A 19,037-nucleotide genomic window follows, 5' to 3' on the forward strand; every position below is an offset into this window, starting at 1 on the left:
ACCCTTTATGCTGGAAATCTTCCTAACATTTCACTAATGAAATTCTAAGGTGGTTTATTTTGCTCTATACCAAAATATGTCTTAGATTAAGTATTAGCTGCATACACACACACACAACGATTTAGTAAATGAACGATTTTATTAAACGATTTTCGTTAATTTTTTCAAGGGAAAAATGAACGAAAATCGTTTACTAAAATCGTTCATTTACTAGCTGCATACACACACAACGATTTTTTGAACGATTATCGTTAAATGATATCGTTTAATGATAATCGTTTGAAAAAATCGTTCACTTTCTGAGTCAAACGATGAACGATTATCGTTCATGCGCGTTCATGTTTGTAGTTTGTAGTTCAGTCAGACTTGTCAACTCAATGATTTTCATTAAGGGAATATTCAAAAAACGTTTGTAGTTCAAAAAAAATCGTTCATTACACTTTAAAAAATCTGACTGATAATCTGACAGAAAATCGTTCATAAAATCGTTGGTAACAAAATCATTGTGTGTGTATGCAGCTTAATGAATGATTTTTTTGAACTACAAACGATTTGTGCATATTCCCTTAATGAAAATCGTTGAGTTGGTCAGTCTGACTGAACTACAAACTACAAACATGAACGTGCATGAACGATAATCGTTCGTCGTTTTAACTTAGAAAGTGAACGATTTTTTCATCGATTGAACGATAAATGATATCGTTAACGATAATCGTTAAAAAAATCGTTGGTAAAGATTCTCAGATATTGAGGGGTATTAGACCTAATGGACACAGCTGTAGGGAGGGGTCTGCGAGCGGTGCGTCACCCAGGGTGCGAGGCCTAGGGGGGACACCATTGCTGGCCCAAGGCCCCCTGCATTTGACTATCTGACTAGCAGGATGCTTGGAACAACACTCGGTTAGTAGTGCAGCTTCAGTACTGCTGGGTGTGTCCGGGCAGCTCTGCTCCTGCTGGCTGCCCGCCTCCTCCCGTGACATCCCAAATTTGGGGGGTGGGGCCTGCACTGGGCACTAGAGAGCAAAGTGTCAGAAGCCGTCTTTCATATATTTTTGTACCGTACTAGAATGCTGCTGAATCTGTCGTCTTCTACTCGTTTGCATACAGCCACTGGAATTAAATGCAAAGAGGAAGAGAGCCTACAACAAGTACAGTATCCAATTAAGCAATTATTTAACCATTTTTTATATACATTTTAAATATATAATTATATTCTATTTTCCTACTATGAACTCAGAATTTGTTAAACCATGCTAAAGAGTGCCAAATTGTTATCACCAATAACCGGTGCTGCCTATTTCAGTGATGGTGACAGACACTCTAACATTTTGTCATGCACTTTTACCAGTGAAACCCAAGGAACCAGTAGTATTAATGCAATGGTTCCTCCTGGCTGGTAGAGTTAGCAGCGTGTAGACAGCAGCTGCTCGTATTTCACTGGGAATGTACACCCCCTCCTGTGGAATAACTCTCAGCAGATGTGCTGGCACGGCTCACCCCTAGTGTGGAATTAATCCGGTTCCTATATTGGAGGGAGAACAGACATTTAATGTTTTAAGTTAACCTCTTGGTGGTTAGACAGTCAAAGAAAAGCATCACAAACAGAACAGGAGGAATGGAAGTAACTGCAGCCATACCACAATTCTCAGGCTAGATTAAGAGATGAGACCTTTGTGGATTATAACATAAAATATGGTAAAACAGATATCAGCCAAGCAACACTTCCCAGTTTTACAGTAGCAGAACTGAAAGTTTATGTATATCACAAGGGAAACACATCATTTTTAAATAGACTCTTGCGACTTATCCGTAACAGTCCAAAGCAAAAGAACTCATCCCCATGAGCAATGCTGGAGCAGTGAGGAAATGGGGCAGCAGACAGGAGAAGTGTGTAGAGCTGCCCGGAAGGCACCCAGCACCCAATGACTGCACAGGACAAGGATGATCTGAATTCAATCCAGTCAGCAAGTGACCACGGTTGATCTGCGTGCGTTCACCCACTGGCTGCACTAGAAGCCCCCGATATGACATGACCGCTCTGTTGGAGTACCAGATGGTCAGATCTGTCTAATTTGGCCACGGCTGCATGACTTAAGGGGAAGATTTATCAAACTTTTTAAAGAGGTCAAGAGGATGTGCCCATAGCAAGCAATCAGCTTCTAGCTATCATTTTATGGAATGTACTATATGAATGATAGTTACAATCTGATTGGTTGCTATGGGCAGTACCTATCTTAGGTAGTAATACATACTGAGGCTCAGTACATGGGACAAACAACAGGACTGACCTGTTTGTGGCCACTTAAGTTAGGGTTAGGCTAGGGGGAGCGAGGGTTAGGGTTAGACACCCCCCCGGGGGACTTAGGTTTAGACAGCGGGGAAGGGGGGGTTAGGGTTAGGCATTTAGAGGGGGGATTAGGGTTAGGCACTTGGGGGGGAGGTTAGGGTTAGGCACCCCTAAGGAGGGTTAGTGTTAGGGGGTTAGGTTAGGGTAGTCAGTACTTACCTATCGACGATCGGGATTTCCAGCACTGTCGGGCTTCCGCTGCCGGGAACTCTGCTTTGGTCAGCCAGGTGCGGCCGGGAATTGAACCATGCGGTATTTCATACTGATTCCCATCACACAACCCCCCTACCCTCATAGCTCCCGTTGTCACACAGCTCTCCTCCCTGTTTAAATGGTTAAAGTGCTGTCTTTGCAGCTACTGGTTAAATAACAGTCAGTGAGGGATGGAGGTGCGTTCACACACACCGCCTACCTGTCAGTTGAATGAAGGCAGGTATCTGTGCTGTTCTCTGACGTGCAGGCTATAGTGTGGAGCGGTGACTGGGCTTTTATTCTGGTCCGCACATGCCGCTGTTCTTGCCAGCAGGGCGGGCTACATTTATCTCCCAATGGTCGAGTCAGAGATGCCAGGGTATCGCCAGAGGTCTGTCACACTTTCTGGGTACCAGGGAGCATGTCCAAGACCACTGTAGTAGCAAGCAGCCGGTCCATGGATCACTTTGTGTGGTGATCCGATCAGCTCAGCACTGCAGTACAGGAGCCCTCCCTCCAGTCCCATGCCCTGTGAGAGAAGGGGGAACGGGCCACCTCTTAGTCGGCCAGGCACCTGTCCAGCGGGAACTCACCCATGCTCCCGGTGGATACGTGGCACTGCTGGGCGGCAACTCCTCTGCGGCCGACCCCCCTGCCGAGTGCCATCCTGGCCAAGGGGTAGATACGCCTCTGACAGTATGAACAAAACAGGACAAGGGTGACTTACAGTACAGGACATGGTGGTTTCAATATATAAAGAAATTGTGGAAGGTGAGGATATTGGGAGGGTGGGAAGAATATTATCTCAGTCTTGGGGGCATATGTATCAAAGCTTGATGTGAGATAACATTGTGTGATATATATCACCAACCAATCCCAATATCAAAACCAGGCTGTTTTTAAGAAATTATAGTTTGGAGCTGATTGGTTGGTGATATATATTTCACAATTTTATCTCACATCAAGCTTTGATGCATAGGCCCCTTGGACAAGTTAAGTATAAGAAAGCTTTTGGATCTTGCCCCAAAATATCCAGTCTTACTGTACGTCCACTGAGTTCAGTGTTACCAGTAATATGTTGGCAGAGTCAGTTATGTTACTGGTTTCCAGTGCACAGTTAGGCCTCATTCATGAATTGTTGTACAGCCCACAAAATGGAGACTTCCTCTATGTGTAGGAGACAGATACATTTTAGTTTTGCTTTAAGGTAAGTACTTTCTTTTTTTTTTCAAGCCTCATGATTCTTCTGCTTAGTGGTACATAGGGGCTTATTCATCCTCACTAATGGGTCCATTACAGATGCGAAAACTCTAGCTTCCAAATGTTTATTGTCGGGCTGCCTAGTATTCAGCAAACTCCAAAAATGTATATATATACATTTCCAGAGTTTGCTTGCTGGAATAAACACCATCTTTGGGGACTGTAAATAAAACCCCTCAGCTGCTGTCGCAGTAACTAAAACAAAGCCACCGACTGTCAAATGTGTAAGTTGCTTCCTATTGGTTCCTGTAACAGCAGATGCAGTAGAGGGAGCCCCAGTAAGTAGGAGGAGGTGAAAATTGTCTGCTTCATGTACTGGACATGGGGCTCTTACTACATTTTTATATGCAGCCTATAAAAGTCTAGATATGCCCCTGGGTGTGACCACTAATTAAAAGGCCACCAAACATACAATTTCATATTGGATTTATTTATATTTTATGTGACATTTAAATATTCAGAATTGTTCCCATACCCAAGAGATATATGATTGTCGCTCTTGGTTGCAGGGAATGGTCATCCCTTCACCATGAAATTAGCAACACTTGTCGCATACTTACCTACTCTCCCGAAAAGTCCTGAAGACTCCTGGAATTATACAGTAGGTCGCCTTGCCACATCCAACCCACTTTCTAGAGAAATGTATAAGACTGGGAGCATAATACCACGAATCGTAGGTCTACGAGCAGGGTGTGTGGTCAATATTAGAGAATTGCCTCATATCGGACACGTTCCTTCTTCTCAGACCCGCGATTCGCAGCATAATGCCTCAAGGTTACAAGGCCTAATGACAAGTAGCACTTGACCTCGCTCCCATAGAGATCAGCTGTGTCTCCTCTAGGTGCTTCTCCCAGAGGGGAGCAAACGAATGCCAGCAATTATGACATTATGACATGCCGTCTTTTGAAGAACCAGCTATGTCTGAGGGCCCGGGGGGCATGGAGCTTAGATCATGACATTGTGCCCCGGCTCCATACTGTTTATACCCATGACTTGCTGCGTTTTACAGCAGGGGTGTATGTTCAATGATGACAAGATTCAATGCAAATCGCATCATCAGACTTTCGGGCAGCCCACTTCACTCAGGATACTGGCATGAGGGGGACTCTCTCGGGATTCCGGGCAAGCCCTCCAAACTTCTAAACTCTACTGGAGACTTTGTAAGTATGAAGAAACCTTATCTAAGAATTCTCCAGCTCTTACAACAAAGATCACATTTATATGTTTTACTAGATATTTTGTATTAGGCAACTTGTATTCTGCGGTAAGTACCTGCTATTAAAAAAAATTATGTCAAAATATAAAAGGACATACCAGCATGTAAATATTTGCACACATAGATGATCACATTTGAGAATCTATTGTCAGCACTGTGAGACCTCACAATGATCCTGAACTTCGGGCTTCTGTCAAGTTACCTGTTGGAGGAAATCATCATTCTGAAGCCATTACTGATTCTGCAGCCTGTCTGATCATTCACGATGGTCGTATTAGGGCCATCAACGGTGCTAGGCCTATTCTGGAGAAAATTAGCCCAATACTGACCTAATTGCACTATATACCTTTTACTACCAACAGGTAAAAGTGCAAAAAGTTGCTGGTCTTCAGTATATAGTCCCCTGGCTATTCAGGGACTACTGTGTCAAATTTATTTATGACGTGATTTAAGTAGCAAAAATAAAATTGTCCAAATAAAGTACTAAAGAAACTAGTGGTCATACAACATAACATCACTCACTCAGGGGTAGATCTATCAAATCTTCTAAAGACGACAGGTGGAGAGGTTGCCCGACAGTAACCAATCACATTCTAAGATCACCCTATGGGCCTGATTCAGTCACGTTCGCTAGTTACGGCCGCTCGCTCCCAGCCATATGGAAATTCAGCTAAGTGACGTCAAGGCAGCCGCTCGCACGGCAAGGCATAAGCACGCCCACTATGTCTTGGTGAGCAATCACTTTGTGTTTATAGGCGCCCGCCAGCCTGTCTTTAGCTGCCCACTTGCGTACGTCATCTCCAGGAAGTATATACAACCATCGGTACATCGGGTTCCATCGGATCTGACCGCAGTGCTTGCGGATGTCTGTACCCTACCGCAAGCACTGCGAGCAGTTCAGTGTAACAATCAACCAGGTGACGTGCACTATGACGCTGCCTGTTAAATATGAACGCCCCAGAAATGGCGTGAAAACACTCTGGCACGCCTGCGTCCGCAACTACACTCCCCCGTTACTACTGGCCTGCCCCTGTTACCACCCACACACGGCCTCTCCTGTCAATCATTCCACTGCGAACTACACACATGTGCCCATTAGTGAACATCGTCTGCAACTATCGGCCGCTTGCTAGCGACCGGCTCTGAATGAGCTCCTATGTTCCTACTAAAGAGGAGACATGTCACATCTTTAAGGGACCCATTTATGTTTTAATATTTACAGTATATTTCCCGAAAACAGCCGTTTTCAGGGGATACCCACAAATTTTAAGTCTCCCAGAGATGTCTTATGGGGGGATCACAGCTGACATCGGAGATCTCGGCTGCAGCACCCGTAGGTTTTCTATAGGGGATGTAATGCTGTCAGACTTACCTTGGTCTCCACATCATATTGAACACGTTCCTCTTAAAATGACGTTATTAAAATTACCGGGAGAGGGTTCCAGACAAGCCCTCCCAGGCAATGGCCGCCGTGCATGCGTATTCTGTAGACCGTGCATGCGCAGGAGTCCCAGCACAGGAGTGAAGAGACCGCTGAGGCAGTCACTTCACTCACAGCACATCTCAGGGACGGGTTCCTTTTCGGAGCTCCTGCCCCTGCAGGTTTCTTTGTTACATCCCGGCGCAACTGCAATGCGATCATGGGTGCTAATATCGCATTGCAATTACGATTATTAATAAATGGGCCCCTGAGAGAGGTAAAGTGGAGAAGTTGTCCATAGCAACCAATGTTGACAGCTCATGTTAGGGTTAGCTTGCGGTTGGAGTTAGGGCTTAAATGCACAATAAACGCTATATCGACATGCCGTCCATATTAACATTCTGAATGTTGCCATTTTGTACCACATTAGCAAATAAGTGAATTTTTATAGTATAGGGGTAAACAAGGCAAATATTCTGGATCTCTGCTTTCATTCTCTATTTATTTAGAGACTGTACAGATTAGCAGAGGCAGCATTGACCACAAAGGTTTGCAAGTTTTGAACTGACAGTTTGTTTTCTGTTAGAGGTAAAGTGCACCTGCTGCCTGCCAAAAGCGGAGGCAGCCATTTTGTGAGCTGTGTTAACATGCACGAGCTTCCAGCCTACGATTTCATTAGGATCTGTTGTCATCCCTGAGGCACCAAAGATACTTGCCAACTTTCCAGGTGGGCGGGTGGGGGAGTGGAGCTGTTATTTATGTCATTGTGGCCCGTACACCTGAGAAGGAAGGAAGTGATGGGTTTGAAGGAGGGTCACACACTCCCCTGAGAACCGGGAGAACTCCACCTAAATTCGGGAGTCCCCTGGAAATTCCGGGAATGTAGGAAAGTATGGCACAAAATGATGGTTACACTGCAGACTGTGAGTGGCTCAGTAAAGTCACTCATTCCTAATCATATTTGCTGACTTTTTTGTAACTGTTCTCCTGGAGAAACCTGGAGAGGAATTGCACTTTGCTACTGAGGGAGTGGGGCCAGGCACTTTGTTTCATCATCCCCAACCCCCATTGCAGCATAGTGCTGTGAGTCATGGGTCTATGATGATAGGGTGACTCCAAAATAGTGCGATTCTCTTTGTATTAAGTCATATTGGCCCTTCCCCCTCCCCATGGATCAGGAATTATTTGCATTATTCTCTCCATCCTGTCCAATTCACTGGGGTCTGGGGTACTACCCGAGAAGTCACTTGCTCCTATTTATTTGTTAGGCTCAGAGGTGGATCAAGACATGGGCTGACAGGGTGTCACCCGGGCACCGCAGCCTGGAGGATGCAGCCCTGAGCCGCTGAATCCCTGGCAGAGGCCATGCTGGGCTCATCTTCCTGCTTTGACGCGGTCAGAGCAGCTGCAGGAGTAGGTACCCGACTAAGGGTCCCTGGGGGTAAGAGGTGTTGGCCTCAAACTTCTCCCCCATGCTTCGCACCTCACCTGCAGCTTTGTTAAGGAGTAGGGTGTTGGTGGCAGGGATTAAATGACTAAAGATTGTTAGTAATGGGGGGTGCACTTTGACCACCTCTATTACATATTATCAAGGGGGGGACTCCACCATGGTTGAGGGTGGTCTCTGTATGGAGATTCCTGGGCCCATGATGCCCCTTCAGGAGGCAGTGAGTGTGTAGGGTGGATAGGCTGCAATTCGAGTATTTCAGTGATGTTATTATTTCCTAGTAAATTGATACTGTAGGATGCATTCTCAATAATGTCACTTGTACCTCATGGATTGATAAACTGTAATCTGAGTACCTCAGTGATGTCTCTCACTCACATTGAATCAATAGGCTGCATTCTTAGTACCTCATTGATGTATATTGCTCCTACTGAATTTATACAGGGCTTCTGAGAAATTGGACAGATCTGTGGGCATGCTATGGGCGTGTAGACCGAATTGTGGGCTATTCAGAGGTTAGCATGCACAGAGACCAATCAGATTTCACATGGGTCTCTTGCACCAAGGATATCGCTGGTGCAAATGTGCGCGGACAGCGATGACGGACACATTCACGAGCGGCTGTATAGGGGCGGTGCACAGATGCAGCCAAATCTGAACGTATTAACATGAAGCGTGTTTCAGTTTTGTTTTTTAAAAAAAGTCAAACTATGTAGCTGATTCAGTAGTGGATGCAATGCGATGTTTGCACAGTTGAGTGATTTTTTTTCTACGTATGCGTATGAATCGCACTGCGTATGCGTATGAATCATTACCGATGGCAGTCACAGTGTGGACTTGGACGCAGTGTGATTAACAGACGGAGAGCATTTAAGAGAGTTAATGGGAGGGTGGCGGCTCAAATGCAGGCATGTCGCCACCGTTTTTGTAGGCCGTGCCTGTGAGTGCAAATTTGTGCGCGGTGGTTAGGGCGTCAGTGGGTTACTATCGACAGACATTCTGCAATCATAGGGTCACTCAGAACATCGATAGTGCAACCGATGGTGCCTCTGTGTACACAAGCAGCCAGACTGTAGACACCACTTTTTGGCGTCTTAATACAAATCCCGGTGGCTGCACTTTTTGCATAATTTGGCACAACCGCTGCGTACAGGATTGTAACTGCGTATGCATTAGTTCCTTCCCAGAGGTATAGGCACCACTTGCTTCTAAGTAATAAATCCAACAAGAATCATGTCTTGAGTATATGGTCACTTCTATTTACACATGATTGTCATCAACAAGCTTCATCATCATCATCATCATCATCATCATCATCATCATCATCCACTGAATCATATCTCCAATTCTCTTCTTGGTTAGGTCAGAGGAAACATCTCCACTGTCTGGTATAATAAACAACTCATTTATAGTAGGTTCAGTTGTTCACTTACGTATGTTATTAGTTTTGTGTTCTGTATGTCCAGGTTTGTCTTCATATTGTGGGCAGTAATCTTGTGCTTGGGACTATATGATTCGGACAGCGCCTGCGTATCACAATCAGCCACCTTGAGGTTTAAACAACATCCTGATAATAAGTTAAGGCAATAAATAAAAACAGGAGGAAAGTTGGACGTTTTCCCTTTTGTAACAAGTATCATATGGGCAGAGCAGTGGATGCCCGTCCCTGTTCAGTTGTTTGATTTCTTTAAGCAGAAGTGGTTGGCACCAAGTTCCCAACATAAGAGTTGACCCTTTGAGCTGAGGAATTTCCTGAACTGCGTTTGAGGAGTCTGTTCACCATATCTCGGCAGCAGCTCTTATATTGGTTCCGTGTCAGGCAGTACACAAATGGGTCTGACAAAGCTTTGCTGTAGGTCAAACACCGGCTGATGATGCCCCACTGAGAACTGATAGGAGTGGAAGAAGAGATCTCGACCAGCCTGGAGTGAAGACAACGCACATTTACAGGTTACCAAGAGTAATAAATGAATATAATAACCTCACTCATACCCCTTTTACATTAAAATACCAGGTCTGACCCGGGATTTGGGACATGGTTCAAACCCTGACAGACCCCATTACCCGGGTCGGGTCATTTACACTGCAGACAGATGCAGTGTTACGTTTTGCCAGCATCTCCAAGCGCCATTGAGCCCGTGTTCCTTTACTGTAAACGGTACCCGGGTCACCAGTGTACACTGCCCCATAAGCTGGGTCCAACCCTGCTCGCTACCCGGGTTGGATTGCCAAGTCACAGGACCCGGGTAATTTTTTTGGGGGACACTGAACCACGACCCGGGTTGACACGACAATAAACCAGGTTATTTGGTCAGTGTAAAAGGGGTATCACTTAGCTTGCTATGGGGGCAAATCAATTCAATGTGAATTGAATAGCGCTGGGAGCGAGCTCCCAGAGCTATTCAATTCAGTGCGCTGTGTGGTCAGAGAATGCTGGATATTGCGTCTTAACAATGGTGTTAAGGCGCATTAACTGGCATTCTCTGACCAAAGTGCCGGGCGTGCGGCTCTTAACGCTGCGCTAAGCAGAAAAACAGCTGCGCACCCGGCACTTTTGTTGGATTGCTTCTCTTATCCCCAGGGGGCTGCGAGAAAAAATCCTTAGCACGCCCAAACAGCGCGGTGTATTGAATAGCATCGGAAGCTCCCTCCCGCGGCTATTCAACATTGCGTTGAATTGAATCGCCCCCTATGTCTCCGAAATTTGATGCTGTAGAAAATGCTTATTGTACTATGGGGCCTGGAGATAATTACATGGCTTAAGTGGGTAGATTTATCTTTCCGGATCGATATACGATCATTTAAAGGGTACATTCTATTGTCTTTTAATTTGTCTTTACAGTTCTTATTATTATAAAATGAAATGTACAGTACTGTAGGTAAGTGCGCTATTACAGATAGTACGTTATAGTGAGAGATGTATAGTCAAAAAGTACTTTGAAGATCTGAGGGTCCAGATTATCATAATCGTTGTTGGGAATAGGAGAACCAAAAGTTCATCCCCTCTTTTTGCATATCACATCCTAGTTAGTGCTGAATAGGGTATGCAGTCACGATGTCGGCGTTCAGCATGTCGACAGGTTAAAATGTCAACATAATTTATTGCCGTCACCTGCAATATGTTGACTGACTGAATGTCGATATTGGAAATGATTTATGATTTAATGTCAACATTTTTAGGAGACATTAGGGTTGATGTTAGCATTGCCGTTAGGGTTAGTGTTGCCGTTAGCATTAGGGTTAGTGTTAGGGTTACTGTTAGCAGTAGGGTTAGGGTTGATAAATGACAACTTTATGAATATTGGACATATACCGTATATTGAACCATCTTTTGTGTTTCTCAGTGGTTCGTAATTAATAGTAAATGAGAATAAAGTCGACCTCTGGGCCAGTGCTAGTGGAAGACCACTTTCAACACACACCATAGCCACAATTAATAGCACGTCATGACTTTCAGGTGGTTCAATGCCTTAGAGGTCTTTCAGCATTTCTATAATGGCATTTTATGTAAACAACATTCTGATTGATTCTTTAGACTTGGACTAATATTTATCATATCTTCGAAAGAGGAGAAGTTGAGGTGTTCCCCATAGCAACCAAGCATAACCAATCATATTCCAGTATGGGAATCACCTTCCCCTTGTCCTCTTTAGAAGGTTGGATAAATCTCTCTCAGATCACTCCCATGTGTAATCTGTCCTGTAACGGACAGAATGACAAATGTTTAAAAATGTGTGTTTGAACAGCTGCAGGCAGTGCAGCCTGCAGCTGTTCAAACACACATTTTTATACATCCCAGGAGTGCACCTGGGATACATTGTTTCTGTATGCAGCCTTTCATTGTACTGTAAAGAAGTATCCATGGTACTGAATTAGCCACAGCCAATTTCCTAGAAAGCCCTGCAACTTTTCCTGGGTTATAAAATGACTATAGACAATTGTGTCTGTTCCCATCTATGCTGCCATTACCTCTCCCACCAAAAAGTTACTTTCTCACTTCAAATAGATGTTGCCTGAAATGACGCAGGACTGGTTCTATGCCGGCACAATAACTCTGGCAACAACGCCTGTGCAGATTCTCACCTGCTGAAAACAATATTCCATAGGAGAGAGAGACGTTTTGTGCCTGAAGACCAGGTCCAATGGTTTGTTTAGTTCTCAAACCTGGGAAATTCTGGCCTATTGTGAGCTAGTCTGTACAGTTGTTTTGATCTTTGATTCGTTTAACCTGGTTTGTCATGTGACCCAGACCTTTGACAGGTACCTTGACAATAAAATGGCATGTTCACACTGACCTTTCTAATATCAGATCCACTTCCATTATACCAAGAAAACACCGTCAGACAATGTCCCCTGAAGCCGAAAAATACCATAGCCTAGGAGGGTATGTAGAGCTAGAGACCACCCTAGGCAATACTAACAGCTGTTCAATAAGAAAATATATGTTCCTGCTGTAGAAAAATGTTATTGAATTGGCCCTTGTTTTTCGGTATTATGCCAGGTGTTGCCTAGTGGGGTGAACCTAGGTTCTCAACCTGTGGGTGTCCCAGCATAATGTTCCTCACCTCCTTGCTAAGATAACTTGGGAAGGCATTTATTAGCCTGTGCCAGTACCAATAGAAATACAGTGGGTCCACTCCCACATCTTGGGACATCTCCCACTGTGACAATCACTGGCATAATCTTACTGGTAAGTATCACTGGCATAATACTGGGATTTGTCTGTGGCATATCATGTCTCTGTGGGCACTGCATTTTGTCTTGCTGTGCATTACTTTATCACCGGCATGATACATCTTGCTATATCACTAGTTTCTAAGCAACAGAGTGAACCCATCGTATACACACAAATAGCATATAATATATTGGGCCCACCTAACTTGTTTTCCTGGCAATGCAGCTTATCAATTCCCTAAGAACCAAATAAGTCACTGACACATGAGGCACAAAGGTAATATTAGGCTAACAATCTCCACTGATTGTCTACACAAATTGGATGGAGCCATTTGTAAGCCCGACATATCAATGAACTATGGGCCGGATAATTTTTAAATTGCGCAATTCAATTATCGCATGTGCGATATATGCATAGGCAGAAGCCAGCTATAAGTTTTCACCATCAGGTGAGAAAAAATGCAAAATCCATATTTTTGGCTAAAAAAGTGGGCGTTTTGTTTCAGAACCCTTTGGACAGCCCCCTAATGATAAATTAGCCAAAAAGTTTTTTAAATTAGCTTAATTTGGTCAAAAAAATTTGGGGTAAAAAAAAATAAAAGTAGTGGAAAATGGGTTTACCGTAGCGGGCCTGGTATTTTGGGGGGCTGTATGGATGGGAAAGGTGTTTTAAATATTGCAGTGTATTTTTACATTTTTTTAAAAGTGCACTTTATAGACACAAAAATATACTTGCACCCATTTAGTGCATCCCCAATTTACGTCCAGCAGTTATTTTCTCAAAAATACATTGCTTTTTATCATTTTTCAACACTAATGCAAATACTCATATAACAGCTAATTGACACAATTTAAGAACCCAACAAACTTTTATTATGGCCATTAATACACTTCTATATTGATTCCCTATTTCAGTTAGGCTTTGTTTGGGGTACAGACTGATTTGCCAAAATGTGGAGAAATTTTCGCAGGTTTCGCCATGAAAAATTATCGCATATATGTGTTTTTGCCTGTTTTGCAATAGAATTTGGTGAAAATGGAGAGCGCACATTGCCAGAATAGGCGAAAATATCGCACCAAAACCGGCGATAAGGGCGATAAATTCGCCGGCGATAATTTATTGATTTGTCGTGTCTAATTGAATCCGGCCCTATATATGTTTTGTTCTTCTGTAAGATTCCTGAGTTAATAGGTTTCATGCTCAAAGGGTAATAGTCTGAATGCAATAATGACAGTCTAATAAACCACAATGCAATGCTTTCCTATTTCAGCTTTTTGTCTTATATTAAAACCTTTGTCAGAGCTGTCTTTCGGTGTTTATGATGGATTGGGGAGGTAATATTCTATCACTCATTAATTTTATTTAGTAACAATGTTGTAATAGAAAATCTTTAAAAGTCAGAATAGTATATTTTACCATTAAGTTCTAGATATGAGTGTAAATTGTTTTTTTTAAGTGAAATAAACTTTTTTTTTTAATGATGTTTCGGCATAACACTTATATTTATAATATTCAAATAATATTACCAATTTCTTCTGTTTAGTGTTGCAATTCAATTTCCAAACATGATCATTGAACTGAGAGCCTGATTCAGAGCCGCTCGTAAGCGGCCGCTCGTTCGCTCCGAGCGATATTCGCACAACTGCGCATGCATATGGGCTGTAATACACATGCGCGAACCATTCCTTGCGATCGGAAATTGTGTCCTCGCAAAATAGCGAATGCCTGCTAATTCGAGTGACAGAATGAGGTGTTTGTGGGTGGTAACAGGGGAAGGTGCTTGAAAACGGGGAGTGGTGATCCGAACGCAGGCGTGCCAAAAGGTCAAAACGGGCGTTTTAAGGGTGCGCATAATTAACAAAGCAGCGTCATCGACCACGTCACTTGGTTGTTTCTTAGCCTGAACTGTTCGCATTATTGCGGTAGGAAAATCCAACCACAAGCACTGCGAGCAGTTCAGATGCCTTTCGATGTACTCGATTAATCAAATAAATAGCGGAGATGACATCGGATGCGAGCGGCCAGGGGGCGTCTTTACAAAATAGCGAGTGCATATTTCGTTCGCTCGCTCAGACATAGAGGCGTCAACAGACCGCAAAGAGCAAGCGCTCAATTTAAATAGCCAGCCCCTTTTTCTGAACGAGCGAGCGCAAATAGCGTCCGGCTCTGAATCAGGCCCTGAGCCTCAAGCAGGGCCAGCCTGGCACTCACCTGGTGATTACATATGGAGTGAAGCATAGCAGGAATGTCCCAATGAATGTGATGATTTTTTTGGTAGCTCGTTGCCTCCTCCTCTTCTGTTCTTCCAAACATTTCTGTCTCACGCTAAGGAAAGGAAGAGAGAAACCTCAGCAAACTGCTAGGACTAGCAGGAGAATTTATTTTACAATATATACAACAATCTTATGTAAGTATGGATTTACCCAGAGAGATACAGTAGTCTTTCAGGGGAACCCCTTGTGAACTTGTGCTAGGTTTGCCTTCATATCTTATATGATCAGTGTCCCAACATCATTTATAATACATCAAATGTTTAGGGGGAACTGCGATTCCCCACCCAAGCCAAGTATTGGTCAAATGATGTTAAAAATTAAAAAAGAAACACCTGTACAGAGCTATTTACTGTCAGGTGCATTGTAATGTCTGCCCATTCAAACTGGATATTTATTGTTCCAATTTAGCTTGCTTTGTGAGTATATTATGTACAAGCTACATATACAGTCAGGTGCATAAATATTGGGACATTGACGGAATTTTCATATTTTGGCCTCTATTCACCACCACAATGGCTTTGAAATGAAACAAACAAGATGTGCTGTAACTGCAGACTTTTTTTCAAGAACACTCTCCAGGAGGTAGGTGTATATGTGTCAAAGTCAACAATCAAGAGAAGACTTCACAAGAGTGAATATAGAGGGTTCACCACAAGATGTAAACCATTGGTGAGCCACAAAAACAGGAAGACCAGATTAGAGTTTGCCAAACAACATCTATAAAATCCATTACAGTTCTGGAACAACATCCTATGGACAGATGAGACAAAGATCAACTTGTACCAGAGTGATGGGAAGAGAAGAGTATGGAGAAGGAAAGGAACTGCTCATGATCCAAAACATACCACCTCATCAGTGAAGCATGGTGGTGGTAGTGTCATGGCGTGGGCATGTATGGCTGCCAATGGAACTGGTTCCCTTGTATTTATTGATGATGTGACTGCTGACAAAAGCAGCAGAATGAATTCAGAAGTGTTTCGGGCAATGTTATATGCTCATATTCAGTCAAATGCTTCAGAACTCATTGGACAGCGCTTCACAGTGCAGATGGACAATGACCCGAAGCATACTGCAAAAGCAACCAAAGAGTTTATTAAGGCTAAAAAGTGTAATGTTATGCAATGGCCAAGTCAATCCCCTGACCTGAATCCAATTGAGCATGCATTTCACTTGATGAAGACAAAACTGAAGGGAAAATGCCCCAAGAACAAGCAGGAACTGAAGACATTTGCAGTAGAGGCCTGGCAGAGCATCACCAGGGATGAAACCCAGCGTCTGTTGATGTCTATGCGTTCCAGACTTCAGGCTGTAATTGCCTGCAAAGGATTTGCAACAAAGTATTAAAAAGTGAAAGTTAGATTTAGGATTGTTTAGTTTGTCCCATTACTTTTGGCCCCTTAAAAAGTGGGAGGCACATATAGAAACCGTTGTAATTCCTACACCGTTCACCTGATTTGGATGTAATTACCCTCAATTAAATCTGAAAGCCTGCAGTTAAAGCACATCTTGTTTGTTTCATTTCAAAGCCATTGTGGTTGTGAATAGAGGCCAAAATATGAAAATTCTGTCAATGTCCCAATATTTATGCACCTGACTGTATATTAAAATGTGCAGAGGACTGGTGTTTATGGAGATCCTACAGTTTCCTCTGTGATAGCTCCCATTCTCCTATATATTCTACATTTGAAATCCCCACCGCTTCCTCTCACAATCACAGTATATATATATATATATATATATTTATTATATTTAGCTTGAGCACTGTAGTAAACTCTTACACGCGCACACACACATGCTCACACACACAAATATCCAAGTAAAATTTAATATAATAGCCTCACTCACTTAACTAACAAATATACAAATACAGCTTAGCTGTTTCTGATGTTATTATTATTACATTTTTCTAATAAGGCGCCACAGCTGATCCGCACCTCCGTACATACATCAACAACGGGACAGTACAGGGTGCACAGAACAATACAGTAACCAAAACATAAACAGAGCACAAGTAACAATTAGCACCACTATTCTCAGTACACAATACAGCTGGGAAGGTGAAAGCTGTCATTGAAGTGCTATAGAAAGGGCTATGAGAAGAAGAGGCAGGAGGACTCTGCTCCTAGGAGCTTACAGTCTATATAAGCAGGCTCCAGCAACCACCTAGAATTCTGAAGCCAGGTACAACATAGTAATACCCCTTTTACACCAGAGCTACAACCCGGGTGATTGCAGGGTTAGCCCTGGTAGCTCCTTGGTGTAAAAGGGGAATGGGTTGGATTGCCGGGCAGAGTGACCCAGCAATCCAACCCAGGTAACTTGCAGGGTTTTACACGGGAATAACCTGTGAAACCCTGCAGTCTAAACGGAGCGATCCGGGTCACGACCTGGATCGTGCCGCAAACCTGCCGATTGGCCAGCTTCAGTGGTGCTTGGAGATGACGTCACCTCTAAGTGTCCACTTCAACGTCGGAAAAGCCGGGTCACTGCAGACACGGCTCCGGTGTAAACGGCGCTGACTCGGGAATATCCTGGGTCGGCACCGGCTAAATTCCAAGTCTGATCCATAATCAATTACACTTATTTTAGTGACTTATTCAATTAAAAAGATACAAATAATACACACTACTTCTGTTGTGTCATCCATTACAGTAAAACAAGCGTTACTGTGTACACACACAGCTGGTGCACATCTGCCAATGACAAGCCATGTTTCCACTATGGTGATAAATGATGTCATTTACAAAAAAAAAAAAAATTCAGCCTCACTTACATAATGCAGAGCATCAGCAAATCAATGCTGTGTGTTGCTTTACCCAGGCAGCACCATATTCTGTGTTTCTTTTATCAAATTATTTTTAGACAATAGTCCCAGACAACATCCTATCTGCTGTATTATTACTGTATCTCTTCCTGTCAGGAATCACAAAGAGCCTAGCTTCGAGAGCTCTGGTATGGATCTTGCAATATTTGCAGCTATGGATTTAAATGGGTGACACAGGCATGTGGGTGTCAGCTGTCACAAAGTCTCCTGCAAAGTCTACTGCAATTTATTCATGTTCTGCTTGTTCAAACAGGGCACAGTAGATGAGACAGACTAGACTGTGAATATTGTGTAGCTACTTAAAACCTATATTTTGCAATATACATACTAATACATTTACTGCCAGTGAATAATACCTGGGGTGTAGATCCACCAGTAGTACCAGAGTTTGCATTGTGATCACATCTATCCTCCTGCAGTGGGAACGAGCTATCTTCAGCACCTGCAGGTAGGTGACACACAGCACCAGGAAGGATAGGAGGAAGCTAAGCAGGTGGAAAAGCACAATGAATGCCAGGAAGGATGCCCCCTCCTCTGGGTCCTTGTTGTAGAGGGTGCAGGAGCCATAGATCTTGTGGAAGCCCACCCAGGACAGGCAGAGGGCCACCGTGGGGAAGGACAGGGAGTGAATCCAGGAATACAGGAGAATGACAGCAGCATCCTGATACCTCATCTTAGAGTGATAACTCAGTGGGAAAACTACAGCCACCCAGCGGTCAATGCTCAGGGCTGCCATGCTCAGCATGGAGTTACTGGTCAGGAAAGTTTCCAAGAAGCCCACTGCCCTGCACAGACCGTCTCCCCCGGGCTGGTGCCCACGCATGACCCCCACTAGTGTCAGTGGCATGTTGATGACGGTGAGCAGCAGGTTGCAGAGGGTGAGGTTGAGGGTGAATAAGCCCGGCACCTGCCCGCGGAGGGCAGAGCAGCTGAGGAAGCAGATCAGCACCATCCCGTTGGACAGCAGCGCAGCCAGGATTAGTACAACCATTAGGGAGCAGCCAGCAATCCCCCACAGCTCCATTGCTGGAGCCCCCCCAGACTAAGCATCCTTGGCACCCATGCCTGATGGCATCCTGGAGGCTGGCACAAGAGCTCCTGCCCGGTAGAACTGTCTTCTTCTGTTGCCGCGGCGATCAGAAGTTCTCCTTGTGTTTAATTCATGAGTGGGGCACATTCAGCAGCACAGGTGAGCTGGCGTGTGTAATATTCATTTCCACAGACTCCCTCCCTGCAGGACTACACATGGAGCCTATTGTGGAATCAGTGCTTTGCGGTGCTGGCAATGGGTAGGGGAGGGTTTATAGGAGACAAGTACAGCAAAATGCTTCATCCTCTGAGCATCAATCCAACATCAGAGACTGAGGAAACCTCGCACCTCAC

General features: G+C 44.0%; 1 protein-coding gene across 1 annotated transcript; it reads right to left on the minus strand.

The window, feature by feature from the left end:
• Window positions 1-8,934: 8,934 nt before the first annotated feature.
• GPR26 (G protein-coupled receptor 26) lies at window positions 8,935-18,747 on the minus strand. Its single transcript, XM_088476963.1, has 3 exons — window positions 18,011-18,747; window positions 14,769-14,882; window positions 8,935-9,804 (listed from the first exon to the last, which is right to left on the minus strand). The coding sequence occupies exons 1-3, from the start codon at window positions 18,676-18,678 to the stop codon at window positions 9,570-9,572; spliced, it is 1,017 nt and encodes a 338-aa protein (XP_088333089.1). The 5' UTR covers window positions 18,679-18,747; the 3' UTR covers window positions 8,935-9,569.
• Between the last annotated feature and the right edge of the window lie 290 nt (window positions 18,748-19,037).

This window comes from Taudactylus pleione, unplaced genomic scaffold, assembly GCF_031769625.1.
Source record: "Taudactylus pleione unplaced genomic scaffold, aTauple2 ptg000198l, whole genome shotgun sequence".
NCBI lineage: Eukaryota > Metazoa > Chordata > Amphibia > Anura > Myobatrachidae > Taudactylus > Taudactylus pleione.

Bases quoted from the DNA above. Each gene is read 5' to 3' on its own strand.
- GPR26 (XM_088476963.1), bottom strand. From the start codon at position 18,678: ATGGAGCTGTGGGGGATTGCTGGCTGCTCCCTAATGGTTGTACTAATC. The intron at 14,883-18,010 runs GTATTATTCACT...TCCTTTCCTTAG, and splicing joins CTGGTGGATCTACACCCCAG to CGTGAGACAGAAATGTTTGG. The intron at 9,805-14,768 runs GTGAGTGCCAGG...TCTTCACTCCAG, and splicing joins ACTCCATATGTAATCACCAG to GCTGGTCGAGATCTCTTCTT.